Below are 14,569 nucleotides of genomic sequence, written 5' to 3'. Positions count from 1 at the left end.
CAGATGTGCAACCATCTCTACATGACCGTGCATGAAGTCAGCTTTAAAGGGACACAAAAGAAAAATATTAAGTCAATGTGCATTCCTAAAAAAGAAGACCAGAAACCTTGAAGAACTCGCTTTACGCTAAGAAAATGCTGAATTTAAGAGAAAATCCCATTTCAATGGTCCACACAGGCCTAGCACAATCCAAATCGCTTGTCCTGGAGTTACGAAACGTGAAGTTTCATTCCCTATCACTGCAATTTAGTGCCTGACAGGCGGCGCTATGGCTTCTTGCCTTTTAAAATGCAAAAACATGGCCAGAAAGCTAGCCAATGACATAACACCGACACAGCATTTTCTCTTACTCATAGTTAGACTGTTTGGCGATTGAGCAGAGTCAGCAAAGCACCACACATTAACAAAACCACCGATATGCAAGTGCGTGAGCGCCAAAATTTTTTTTACCACCTGATCACTGACGGCAACGTCAAGAGACAGTGCCTTAAATATGGCAGTCGCAATGTGTTCACGCTCCTGCTAATGAATCAGATGATTGTAGTACCTAAAAGCATAGCTTTTGAGATCTGTGACTGCTGCTCAGAGGAAATCATCACTAGAATATGAGCTTGTGCCCTAGATTAGACTAATGTTAAAAAGGTATTTTCTCCAAGAAATGCAGAGAAATAATTTTATTTTGTTTTACAATGCACTGCAATCTCCTTTTTATTATAAGTGGTTTGGTACTAGTGACAGAATTATACTGAGCAAGTACTACATCACTGGGCTAGTACTGGAACGTCCCACTGGAGTCGCAAGTCATGCACAACATCTATCATATCTTGATTACTAAAGTGCTGTTGTCAATAATATTGATGTTTCAAATGCTCTCAAGTATTCCTCTGTCAGCACAGCCTAAACTGTTATTTCCCTTTTGTGTCCCTTTAAGCACCAAAGAGAAAAAAATGAAGGAGGAAGGCAGGGAGGTTAACAAAGCATGTAGGGAGGGGAAAGGGGGATTAATAAATAAGATAGAGAAGAACAAAAGCAAAGATGACTGAGATTCATGAGTTTACTGATACAACTATCCTCACTGTGATGCTTTGCACAGACACCAAAATCACAGATCTCTTGGAGAGATGAACAGGTTACTGATAAGGAGCCTTTGGAGATACCAACAAAGGTGCAGACCTAGAAGTTCCCTCATACTCTGCAAACAAAGTTAAATTTGGTGGCATGGCTACAGCCTCACACACTGTCTGTAGAAGTCTGAGTCACTGCTAGAGCTTGTGGTGACCTGCACCAAAATCTACTGACCTCCTTTCTAGTGCCACAACAGAGAGACTGAAAGCTTGTCAATACCAAGTTGAGACTGCTTCGAAAAAGGTAATGCTGCAGTTTCTCATTGCATATCATTTTTTTTTAGCAAATTATGCTTACATGCCATTCTTTGTGTTTACGTTGACTTTATTATAACAAAGGTTTACTGTAAGTAGCCCAAGGAGCAGACGCCTAACATTAACACTTACATGGCTCTCAAACAGTGGGCAACTAAGGCACTGGCTCTGAAGCAGCTTTTCCTCCAGCTGCTGGCCTTGCTTCACCAATTCCACACTTTCCATGGCTGAAAGGCGAAGCTCTTTAACCACGTTGATGACTGGCAAACCTCCTGGGTGTGCCTCCACCAGTTCAAGCAGCTCCTGTCCCAAAACATTTCTGCACTGAGGCTGCCTGTAAAGAAATGCCACACTGTAAGTCAATAGACAAAAGGTACTGCAGTATTGAATGACATGATGATGCATGCCCACAGAGTATGTGTGCTGTCAAACAGCTCAACAAATTGATCAGTGGTTATTTGATGTAAGCGCTTCCTTTTCTTTTTCGAGCAGATAAAAAAAGGCTTTCTATATGTGCTCACAACATGGGCACCTGTACATATAGATACTGACTGCTAAAATAGTGTGTCTCATCTTTGTGCCCACTATATACAACTATTTAAGAAGCCCATTACATGCCCTCTTTGTACTACTAGCATACTGTTTACATTCACTGGCAGCACAATGAGTCCAATCTTCTGCTGTTATTGTGAAAGCATAACATAGCCACCTATCTGTACCATGATGTTCACACGCAGAGAAGACATCTGAGCCAGACATCTATGCTAAGTTATGTAACTTCAGCTGTTAGTATACTACTACAATCTTTTTGGGTGACAGAATACTGCAAGAAAGTGCCATCTCACTCTGAGATAGTATAGCAAATTCACTATGCACATTAAACTACAACTCTAAATTACATACAAATCATGCTGTCACATTTGCAGCAACCACCTTCAGCATATGCTAGGGATGAGACACCTATGTCCCCCTCCCCCACCTCTGTCCTCTGTTCACTCGTGCATGTGCATGGATAAAGCCGTGCACAAGAGGAAAAAAGAGAGAGCAACACAGGACAACAGGCATGCCACAGACATATTCCTCGATGCTGGATGATACCATTGCACTAACCATGCTGAACACAATATGCATGCTTGATTAGGCAACAAAACCAAGACCACAATAGTAATAGCCTTGTCATCAACGATAAACAGAATTTGCAGTTTGTTTTCTTTCTCTTCATGTTGCAAGAAATTATTTAATTTGAGTCATGTTGAAAACAGGGTGCCGAACCAGTATCTGAACCGAAAACCATACTCGAACCAGAATTCTGGCTAGTACTGAGTACAAACTGGGAACATGCCTGAATGCAAGTTAAACATGAACTTAAAAAGAAAAAAAGAACAAGAAAAACAATAACAGTTACGTGTTCGGCACAAAACTGTTGAAAAATATTGAAAAATCTGAAAAATGACAAGCTCGGAGGACATTCTCATCAATTATGCAACAATATTACAGTACGCCCTAGTGAAACGATGGGACTATCCACTTATACATCCAAAATTGAGCAAGGAAGAAGCCACCACCCTCTCCAGTCTGCAAACAAATACGTATGTCCATGGAATTGTCATGCGTTAGATGCACCCCACAGAGTTCTCATACCTATGCTGATTCTGTGACGTACCGGACACCCTCCAACACATGCCTTACAGTTGAAGCTTGGCATATAAATATTAACAGAAGTGCGTGCATAAATCAGCCTTTAATCACCTTGCATAAAAATAAAATGTCATGCATAAACAGTCATTTTCCAAGCAGACCCACACCCTTTTCAGATTGATGCATGGTGCTGCCATTCCTGAGCCTGCACAGGAAGGCCTTGTGCCAACCTTCTTTTCTGCCACAGTGTGACCGTTCAGTTTAGAGTTTCTTCTTGTGTTATCTCTTTCCCTTCTCTTGTATTCATGTCTGCAGGCCCAACATTTACTATGAATAAGTGCCATGAAGCGAAGCATACCAACTACAACCGTTTATTACCGGAAGGAGGAACGCCATGTTATTTCAAGAAGACAAAAGGGCCTTGTGGCCTGATACATGCATTTTTCAGATAAGTGTCGATGCAGAATAAATAAAAAATAATCATTTATGAGCTGAACATAGCTTTGGATAAGCAAACAGGTAAATTCGCTCCTTTCACAACCTCAAGAGAGTGTCGCAATTTTCGATATATCAGACTACTACTTCATGATCACCACTATTACATTACCCCATCTCACACATGTGCATGCACACACACACAAACTGCACAACTTGGCAAGAACAGAGAGTCAAGTATGCCCATAAGCAGAAGGAAGGAAGGAAGGAAGGAAGGAATGTGTATTGAGTGAAACAGTAAGAAATGGTTCTTTCTTTGCCCCAGGTAGGCAGCTCTCAGTCCAGAAAGCAATTGACTAATGCTGCAGCTTGTGCCCACTCCACAAGACTTTCCTGATCCTCTAAACTCAGTGCTATTAATATTGCCTCCTAGTTTTTTTCAATGCCTTGCAGAGATTCTGAAGTTTCACCTTGAATGTTTTTCTCACAGTATTGCCCCACCAACACCATGTGTTGGAGGGTGTCTGGTACATCACAGAATAAGCATAAGTATGAGAATTGTGGGGGTGCATCTAACGCATGACAATTCCATGTACATATGTATTCATTTGCAGACTGCAGAGGGTGGTAGCTTCTTCCTTGCTCAATTTAGGATGTATAAATGGATAGCCCCATCTTTCCGGTAGGATGTACTGCAATACTGTTGCATAGTTGATGAGAATGTCCTCCGAGCTCGTCATTTTTCAGAGCCTGCATCACAGGAAACTCTGGCTAGTATATGGTCTCGGGCAACAGCATGTCCTGTTTCACTTCCTGCCAGGCGTTTATGGCCTGCAGTCCAGGAAATGTGGGCCTTGGAAAGTTGTTGCCACCTTGTTATTTATTCTAGGATTTTCACTGCTGCAGCAAAGATATGGCCTTCTTTTAGATTTCTACATACAGTTCGTGAGTCACTGAAGATGACGGCTGTGTCCTTGCATGTGGCAACACCAAGGATTATGGCCACTTCCTCCACTGGGCCTCTTCGATTTTTTGACCCACAGGCTACCAGAGCCAGTCGGAACACATTTGTTTTTGTCAGGCTGCTCCATTTCTACCCCCCTACCCCTTACAACGCACCTTCGGTGCACATTCATTTTTCAATCGCTGGCTGATTCTGAAGACCCGGAGGTCACCAGAACTTTCCAGGATGATTTTGATCTGGCAGCTCTCTGGCTGTTTTCTGGCTATCAGACACCCCAAAATAAAAAAAAAAAAAAGACGCCAGGCCTGCGTGGAACACACAGCACAGTCACAGCGAAAGCTCGAAGAGCGGCCTTTCTAGAGCCCGTCGTAAACTCTCTTGGGGCAACTAATACAAGCACACTTGCAAGGTACCCATTACACCATAAATCATCATAATTTTTGCGAATCAGGGAAGCACCCACTATGCCATTATTCGTCATTCTGCAGAGAAGCAAGGTATCCACTACACATCTGTAAGGCATTATGTGTACTTTGTTGATGCTGTGGCTGATGACAGTGAAGAATTATGGCCGAGCCCTTTGTAATGGGTTGGAAGCTTTAAACGACTCACTCGTTACGCAATTCACATTGTGCCGACGCCTGGTTGTTATTTTACTCTTCCACCCCGCTATATTACATCTGTTAACGAGATTCCTTGCCCAACATGACACCTGTATATGGTCTTTTTGCGAAGGAGTTTCAAGCATCAACGTGGTTCTGTGGCAGAATACTCGAGTGCCACACAGAGAGCCTGGGTTCAAATCCCATCCGATCCTGGACATTTTTTTTTTTCTCATTTCACGTGATAGCGGTGACGGACACTGGCGGCGGCAGGCAACTACACCAGCAAAATCGGCTGTTGTTGCGATCTTTCATAACAGCTTTCGCTGTAAAAGACGATGAGTGCTTGCTGCAATCTTTTTGTGGACTCCATGGATTGCAACATGGTCGCTTGAAGGCATCACCTTCAGTTTTTACTATGACCAGTCGTTATCTTCTAAAGCCCACTCCACCATGAGAGATGATGCGATTACATGATGCGGCACACATTTGTAGCTTGCTTTTATTACAATTTTTTCTGTCTTGAGAAGCTTCCTTCCGTGAACAGTGCAGCAAGCAACATAATGTCTCAATAGTTGTAGACATGTCATTTGCATGTATTATTTGAGAAAGCTTCACAAGTCAATTTTTCTGTGGTGGCGTCCGTTCTTCATTTCTCAAGTTTTTTTAGACCATGCTATTGCAGATATCGCATCGCTATATTTCATTCTGTCGATAAGATGTCTGGGTACATGAACTCCATCGCAGCCAATCTGCCAAATGAAGGCCATCAATGTTGAGAGAATGCCCTGACTGAATAATGACCACCCAGTTTTAAAACTGCATGTATGTTCTATAATCATTCTCCCCGTGATAGCGCACATAACTTACGTACCACTGCTTTTTGTGACATTCACTTGTCTCGACCAGAGCATGTTTTCTCCTTCTGCCTCCAAATTATACATTGCAGTATGTTTGATATATTACCAAATCTGCGAGCTCAAGCAAAAGCTCTGCTTCATCATATGTGGAGGTGCCTCAGACCTTTAGTTCAACACATCTAGAAAAAGGAGAGGGGCAGCATCAGTGGAATGAGTTGAAGTTGCACAAGTTTCTTTCATGTATACATACAGGCGTACCCAAAGTGCCAAGTTTTTCTCAGTTTCGGTAGTCAACTGAAGACAAAATGCAAACTAATCAGCGCCGGTGGGCTACATGATCTCCGTAAGCAGATATCCTCAATTTTGGAAAATTTCCAGTGCGCACACAACAAACAAGCATGTGAGGAAAGAAGACAAACAAGCACGAACTCACAACTCAGTTTGCGCTTGTTTGTCTTCTTTCCTCACATCCTTGTTTGTCGTGTGCGCACTGGAAATTTCCTAAAATGTATCCTTAACAACTCACCCAGCTTTCTATACTTTTAGATATTCCAGCTTTCTGTACTTTTAGATTATTCTCAAGCTGTCACTTTCGAGGAATCGATAAGTTCCACAAGATTTCGTGTCATGGCACTGTATGTATGTCTCGGGCAGCAACTGCTGCGCTGTGCAATGGGTGACATTATTTACCCTTTGAGGGTCAAAGACGTACATGTACGTCATGTGCAACATCCACAAGACGGTCAAAGACGTACAGGTACGTCAAGCCTGTATGTTTAAAATGGCCACCTTTTTCTATCATTTCTCTTGCTTTGCATGTGCTGCCGCACTGCGGGAATACATGGAATTTTTTCCTTGCACCAATGTATCTGTTTTATTTTATGCTTCACTACAGCGGTGCACTGGCTAGTTTCGGTTTCGTTCTTCGGCAGATTCCCACTTGTTGTGCCCGCAAAACTGATGGCATTCCAGATTAGAATCTCTCAAAGGATGACCGGACAAACGATGCCACTGTGGTTGTGTTTCCTGTTTCAGGGACTCACAAAAACCGCTTGCGCCTCACAGGCGACAAGATGAAGGATTATTAAAGGTTCGGGCTTCTTTTTGTTTTCCGGATGTGCTCACAACTGCAGCTTTCTTCAGTGTGCTCACCCATGCAGTTTGCTTTCGCCAGAGTCATTCAATTCTCTTTATGGTCACAAAACTGCACCGTCAAGCTACGGGCGAGCTTCATACGCTGCTCGAAAATGCCGCAACGCGCCACCGCTGCGCCACAGAGGCGATCGTCTTCGCCGTCCGCGTAATGAAATACTCGTGCAGTGCGAGACAAGCTGCTGGACATGATATGTTTAGGTCAGCGGAAACGTTGTCACAGGACGAGGATGCCTAATAGATGTCGCGTGCCGGGGTGCCGTTTCGGCTATAAGAGAACCAGAAAGGTGTCATTGTTTTCTTTACCATTAGACAAGCATGCAGCAGCGCGAGAAAGGGAAGCGGGCCATACCGCGGCAGGAAAGTGGCGATTTTAACTTTGTCTAAGTATACACGTGTATGTGCGAACCATTTCGACGCCTCGGACATTGTCACTGTGTATGACTTTAACATCAACGGCGACTCCGTGTCCCTGAAACGCGACAAACCAATGCTAAAGGCTGACGCAGTTCCAAGGATTTCTGAAGGACTTCCTTCGTATCTCACGAAGCGCAAACCTCGATCTCGTTCATCGACAATGCAACCACCATGCAAACGACCACGTGAGTCGTCCTCTGAAGAGCACAGAACATCGCTGACGCCCTGTTAATACTGCATCGTAGCCACACGAATGGGCGTGTAACAGCTCGTATTTTTTCCTATGTTTACAACTGGCACCGCTGGCACTTTGCTGCGAATGCACGGTGTTTAATCTGATGGAAATGTTAAAAAGTTGTACCTATCGTAGTGTCATAGTGTTGAGACAAAAGGAGCTTGCGAAGCCGCAGCGGCCGCATTTCGATGGGGTCAACATGCAACAACACCAGTGCACTGAGAATTAGGTACATCTAAAAGGACCCTAGGGGGCAAAAATCATTCAGAAGTCCCCTGCTTTTGCGTTCGTAATTATATCTTGGTATTCTTTCGTTAATCCCCGAATGTTCGTATTTTTTCGGCTGATATATCACCGCGAGCTGCATGTCTTGAGCTGAAGGAAAGAAGATTACTTTTTAGGGCTCGTTTTTCTTTGTTAGACACAATACTAATGAGAACTAAGAAACAGTAATGCCAAGGACAGTATAGGGGATGTTATTTGTAATAATTGGGATATAATTGTGAAGAAAGTAAAGTGGACGAAAAGATAACTTGCCGCCGGCCGGGACCGAACCTGCGACCTTCGAATAACGCGTCCGATGCTGTTTTTTTTCCTCCCGGGTGCTCATTTTAAAACAGAAAACACGTTCAGGAATGCATTTATACATGCTGAGTGCCAAAAGTAAAAGCTTGAAAGCAAAGCGACTGTTGCGGAAGTTTAGAAAGCTAAAACACTGAGGCTGTCCAACACACAACCCCAGCGATAGCAGCGTTCGCATCGCCTCTCAAGAACAGCTGCGCCTCTGGCGGCGGCCACTGGCTCGATATGAAACTGACGTGGCAGTTTCATATCGAGCCAGTGGAAACTGACGTGGCAGTTTCGTGATCGTAGGAAGCATTGAATGACTCTTCTTTCGCTATGGAAGTGCGTGCGGGTTTCTATGCCACAACTGAGTCTAGAGGCGATTCCTCCGAATCGCCGTTCGACTGCCGAATCAGAATCTGATTCAGTAAATGTCAGCCCTTCATACAAGGAGTTACTTACGAGTTAAGACTCAGATGTTGATGAGTGTGCGACATCTCAAAAGCGTGTACGGCGAGACGATGCTAACTGGATCAAAAGTGGCTTTTCTCCCACCATGTTTCCACTTAACACCACTTCGTGCACTTATTTTTGTATGTCTGTGAACTACACAGACGTTTATTTCAATGCATAATTTTTTAACAGTCGCATAGTTCTTTTTTTAGAATTTATCTTGCTGTTACTCATGAATAAACCATATGTATGTAACAACCCAAATGAATTTTTTGTCACTTTACAGTCACCCAAAGAAATTGTCAGACAATTTTTTTTTTATATATTCGTCTGAAGAATGTAATTCAGCAATAAAAAAATACACATTTTTTGTACGCATTTCGCAAAAAAATCGACCCTCAAAGGGTTAATTAAATCCATCCATGTTAGCAGTGATGCAGCTAGCCGTGTGCCATTCCAAAGGCACTGGCAATTTTGTTCGTGGACAAGAATTTACAGTGCAGTTCCTACACCAAGTCATGCGAAATCGTGTGGACATACACGATCATGTCAGCAAATGCAATCACTTCAACACTGCTTCATCTTTTCAGAAAACCTATGGCTACATACTTACAAACAGCTCATCCAAAAAAAAAAAGACAGCTATATGCTTTGGCACAGTGTGAAGCTTTGGCTGTTGTCGTCATCACGCAGGCAGATTTTGTTTACATCTATGCTGGCTGACCCAGCATTCAAATTTGCAACCTTCGGGCAGCTTCGGGTTATACAGGGCTGCCAGAACACATGATCACAACATTGTTTCCTGTCAGAATCAGAGAGTTGCTCTCTGGCTGCCTGCAGGCTGCCAGAACTTCAAAAATCAATGGGGCCTACTCTGGTTTTCTGGCCGGTATGATGGCAGCAACTAGCCCATTCCCTTAGCTGTTGGTCAAGCTAATTGCATGCACTCTTCTACCTGTGTACTTTGCCACATCTGTATATCTCATGTTGGGGTTCTTTGAGTATTTCTCGCAATCCTTCAGTCTTTGTGGTATCATACGTTGCATGCGTGTCGCAAGGTATTAGAGCGACTGAGATGAGGTCTAGAAGAAATAGCGTAATCGGGTCTCCACGTCTGAGCCTGCTATGAAGTTTTCACTGTCTGCTAGTTTGCGAATTACTGCTCTGCCTGTTTGAGTCAGCTTAAGGTCTTCCTGCCAGCTGGCCCTGTGCATTTCACTCATTTCTTCCCAGGCATTATGAAAGACAAGTTTGATGAGTGTCATGGTTGAGGCCATACTGGGAATTTCTAGAGCACTCTTGATTGCTTTTCTGATAATGATATTGAGTTTTTCAATTTCAGCCTTCATAAAGTTACAGGGCACCATATGCGGCTTATGAAAAGGGCTTGGATCATTTGGATTGCCTGTTGTTTTTTGAGTCCACTTCTTTGAGTGTTTATGCACCTAATGGTATGAGTGACTTGTATTAGGGTGTTTTGAAGCTTTAGAAGTGTAGCTGCACAGCATTCGTCCTTATGTATTGTGAGGCCAAGGACGTGGATGGAGCCAACTTGTGGGATATTGATTCCACTGAGTGTGACTATAGTGTCAAAGGAGAACAAAACATACGCACAAACATGCACATCACACACAAACCAAAAGAACTATTTTGAGGAGCAATAAAAACTAGTGAAAATGCTCTCTTTATAAAACTGCAATACCTTCCCACTAAGAGCACTGGTGGATTATTGATGCAGCTGTCTCCTTTGTTTTCATTATATAAGGCCTTGATCATTTCCTTAGTGTTCTGACCTTTGCTATGAGGTAGCTCTTACACCATCCTAAATGTGCAGGAAAGCGTAAACGTGTAAAATTTTTACTTTATATGTATTCAGACAACATCCAGAGTCATCAGTTATGGGGGGTGGCAAGGGTGCACTTGACTAGTTACGCTCAATGTCCAATTGGCTCAATGTCCTGCTGCTCGTGGGAACACAATCTGCGACCTTGCCACTTGTTATTTTGCATATAAATGTATTGTGTATCAGAGCATAGTTGTTGGCATGATGTATGATGTCAAATGTGATGCTCATGTTAAGTGATGTTCAATGTTTTCAGTGTTTCAACTGCATATTACTGATTCAAAGTGTATGATTATGTTTATGTAATGCCTCACAGCTCCTCAGCTCCTACATTTCTTATATTTTTGTATATTTTTGTTTTTTGCTAGCACCTACCCCACCTATTTCTTGCATTTCAGGAGTGCATTGTAAAATCTCCTCTCATATCCTTCACCACTTGCTGTATGCAAGAGGAGGAAGAAGGCTAGTCAATTTGTTTTCTGCAACTTATCTTCCCCTCTTCTATCAACAATGTGAATCAGTGACAGAAATAAAATCAGTTATTTTTTATTATTATTTCTTTCTTTTAAACTCCTTCACAGTAACCTCCCCTGCTTGATCGGCTCAAGTGTATCATTTTTCATTTTATGTGCAAGGTCCCCAGAGAGCATAAACCTCTCATGTTTCTGGCTGCCATAGCCATCACTCAAACATCCACAGAATACAGAGTGTTTATAATGCTCATTTTCTTGACCTCAATACATTTCATAACTCATAGTCGTAACTTTCTCTGAGCTTTGTGCTGTTACAACATGGTTTAACACACTGCTGGCATCCTTTTCTCCTTCCTTGTCTTTTGAGATTACATTGAGTTCTGTTGCATGTGTACTGTCCTTATTATCAATGTGCTTTGATGTTTCTTGTGGTTGCTTTCTTGTATCTTGCACTGTTGTTTTCACTTTTTTTTTACATTATCTTTACTTATTTTTACCACACGCATGTTCTAGCACACAAGACCTCAGAACTGTTACTGAGGTAATGAGTGCTTGCTCGATCGATCGATCGATCGATTGATTGATTGATTGAGTGATTGATTGATTGATTGATTGATTGATTGATTGACTGATTGATTGATTGATTGATCACATCAGTTTTCATTGTACTGTGGTTCAAATGCAGTTTATGTTTTTTGTTAAACAAGTGCACAGAGAACGCCAAAAGAAAGTAACAGGGAAAGCATGGAGGTCAGCCATACAGAAATCCAGACAGCTACCATATACTGAGGGCAAGGAAAATGGGGATAGAAAGAGAAAAAGTGCATGCAAGTGAGCTTGCATGCAGGATGATGCAGATCATTGCAGTAGAATCTCGGTGATACAAATCTCAAGGGGGAGCAAAAATATACGTATCACCCGAAATTTCATATCATTAAAAAACTAGCAAAATCCATTTTCAAACAACGATATATGCACAAAGCATTTATTTCTGTTGAAATAACTCGTGTTTGTCTTTCTGGGACACACGTGAACGGATCGATAAGGGACGGCGCAACTGGTTGCGGTGAATGTGCGCATGAAAGCTTCACGCGAGGCCAACTGAAAACTAAGTGCCAAAGTCCGCTCCACCATAGTCACAAGCGAAGAATGGCAGGAATGCCGAAATGCTTTGTGCCTTTTTATGACTTTATTGCCTTTAATCTACTGCTGCGTTCACGCGTACCTTCGGAGCTGCATAGTTGCTATCGATGATCGCGTGGATAGCAACCACGATTTCGTGCGCAGCAGTTGTGGCAAACAGTAGTTCCGTTTTCAATCCATGTTCGCTGGCCGTACACATGCCTTCAAAACTACCGTATTTATTCGAATCTAAGCCGATGTTTTTTTTCGAAAAAACGATGTGCGAAAGTGGGAGGGTCGGCTTAGATTCGAGTACAATGATTACGTCTTTTTTGTTTTCTGGCCTTGCGAATTTCGGGGGTAGGCTTAGAGTCGAGGCCGGCCTAGATTCGAGTAAATACGGTAGTACATCGTTCATAGCTATCTATGGTCGCATCTGCCGCGGTTTTGTTTGCAGCATTTGAGGAAAGCAGCATTGCATTGACTCGGTGGGCGTTAGATGAGCGTGCACTTTTGTAGTCCCGTCAATTTCATCGTCACCATACACTATTGCGTCAATAGCGACCATAGTTTCGTCCACAGCGGTTGTGGCAAACGATACCTGCAGTAAAACAGCACCTGCGAAAACTACAGACCAGACAAGGAAAAGGACACGTAACACCTCCTCGTCTGGTCTGTTGTTTTCGCTGGCGCTGTTTTACTGTGAACATGAACCAACTGGCCCAAAAGTACATCTTGGCAAATGATAACCACAGTTTTGACTGTGTGTGTGCTGGCTGCGCGCGTACTTCCGAAGCTTCCGGAGCACGCTGCTCTCGGCCGTCGCTCGACGGTTTTGGTGCCAAAGTTCGTATCACCCGTCGTGACGCGGAAAAGTGTTCGGAACATCCAAATTTTGGCCCGTTGGACACAATAGAATTCAGCCGGGGAATTTTACGAATTCATATCAGACCGAAATTTGTTTCAGCCGGGTTCGTATCCCCGAGATTCTACTGTATAAACAATCACTAAGGCAAGTGTACTTCCAGAAGCTGCAGTAGCTCATAAGTGCCCTTCGACTATATATACAAGCACATGACTGAATTTTCTTTAGCGATTGTGAAACGTTCCTCAAGGTACCGGGATTCCATTACTACATAACTGACAGCATTACACGACAGCAATGTAATAAGTATGTTCTTTACGACAGAACACATGCTGAATGTGAATGTGCCATAAGTGAGTTTTACTAAACCTTTTAGGATGTGCACCCTCTGCCACAATAACTGAGCTAATAGTAAAGATTACACAACTCACGACATGCGCTTGGGGTCAACCTTGACGCTTTTGGCATAAATGCAGAGGACGCTACTGAACATGACTGTCATCTCCTGTACACTCAGAGCTGCATCCGGGACAGCAACCTTCTTGGAGAGTGGCCAGGGAAGTGAGGCCTTGCCACTTGACTGGGGCTGCGGGTTATATGCAATACTGAAAACACTGTTCTTTGTAAGTTTTATGTACATGCAGAGGGACTACAGGAACGGCATATTATGTGCCTCTCATGTGAAGCAAAACGATATAGAGAAGAATCTTTTTTTTTCTATAAAGGGAACAATTACGATATAATAAACAATCAGCGTTCGACATTCTGAAAATGCACCGTGGGTTAAGGAGAATGGCACTGTACAGATGAAATTGATTACTTGGCTGTTTTTTAAGCTGCATCTAAATCCAAGTACAAGAGCATTATTACAATCACCCCCCTTTGTAATGGCTGCTGCAGTAGAACTCCATTAGCCACCACTACTATGAAGGAAATAACTATGCCTGGGGCAACTACCACTTAACTTTGTATCTTATGCTTGTCTGCACCAGCAGATAAAAGTAAGCAGATGAATGCACTTGCTACAACATGCTATAAATTATGCAGGTTACTGTAGAAGGCAGCTCAAATTTTTGTGCAGGATTAACAGAGTCAGCCACATTTAAAAGTCCAACACATCTTCAAATTCAAGCTATTTGATGTGACAGGGGAAAAAAATCCAGATGCCCCACAGCTTGTGCTCTACGTTGCACAAGGTGCAATCAAAGCTTCCAATATGCTGACAAATATAACTGCGGCTGATGTCTGCAGTGGCTTGCTCAATGCTTTGAAGTGCCTCAAGGAAGTATGAGTTCGCAAAACTATAAACAGTCTTTATGGCCCTATCGTCAATGTTCACTAGGTGCAAGATCCTTCTGAGAACCAATTCAACATCCCAGTGGATGGAAATGTATACCCTATTTCCACTAAAGAAATCATGAACTGATTCCCTCTCTTTATACCTATGCCTCTATCCTTCAGCAAAACTTGTAGGTGGGCTAGTTGGTACACAATCCATAAAACAGAAAAAGACGGTGTCCTAGGTGCTGTATGTCTTTTTCTGTTTTCTGAAGCCTCTATCCTTTCA

General features: G+C 42.8%; 1 protein-coding gene across 2 annotated transcripts in view; it reads right to left on the bottom strand.

Annotated features, from left to right (window-relative positions):
* Positions 1 to 14,569, bottom strand: part of LOC119399514 (helicase SKI2W) — a 114,229-nt gene that overhangs the window by 20,545 nt on the left and 79,115 nt on the right. For both annotated transcript variants that reach the window (XM_037666321.2, XM_037666329.2), the window contains 2 exons: positions 13,434 to 13,588; positions 1,512 to 1,713 (listed from right to left, as the gene is read on the bottom strand). In XM_037666321.2, coding sequence (XP_037522249.1) covers positions 1,512 to 1,713; positions 13,434 to 13,588 — 357 coding nt within the window. The remainder of the gene's footprint in view (positions 1 to 1,511; positions 1,714 to 13,433; positions 13,589 to 14,569) is intronic.

Source organism: Rhipicephalus sanguineus, chromosome 1, assembly GCF_013339695.2.
Source record: "Rhipicephalus sanguineus isolate Rsan-2018 chromosome 1, BIME_Rsan_1.4, whole genome shotgun sequence".
Lineage (NCBI taxonomy): Eukaryota > Metazoa > Arthropoda > Arachnida > Ixodida > Ixodidae > Rhipicephalus > Rhipicephalus sanguineus.
This window is presented reverse-complemented; position numbering and strand designations above follow the sequence as displayed.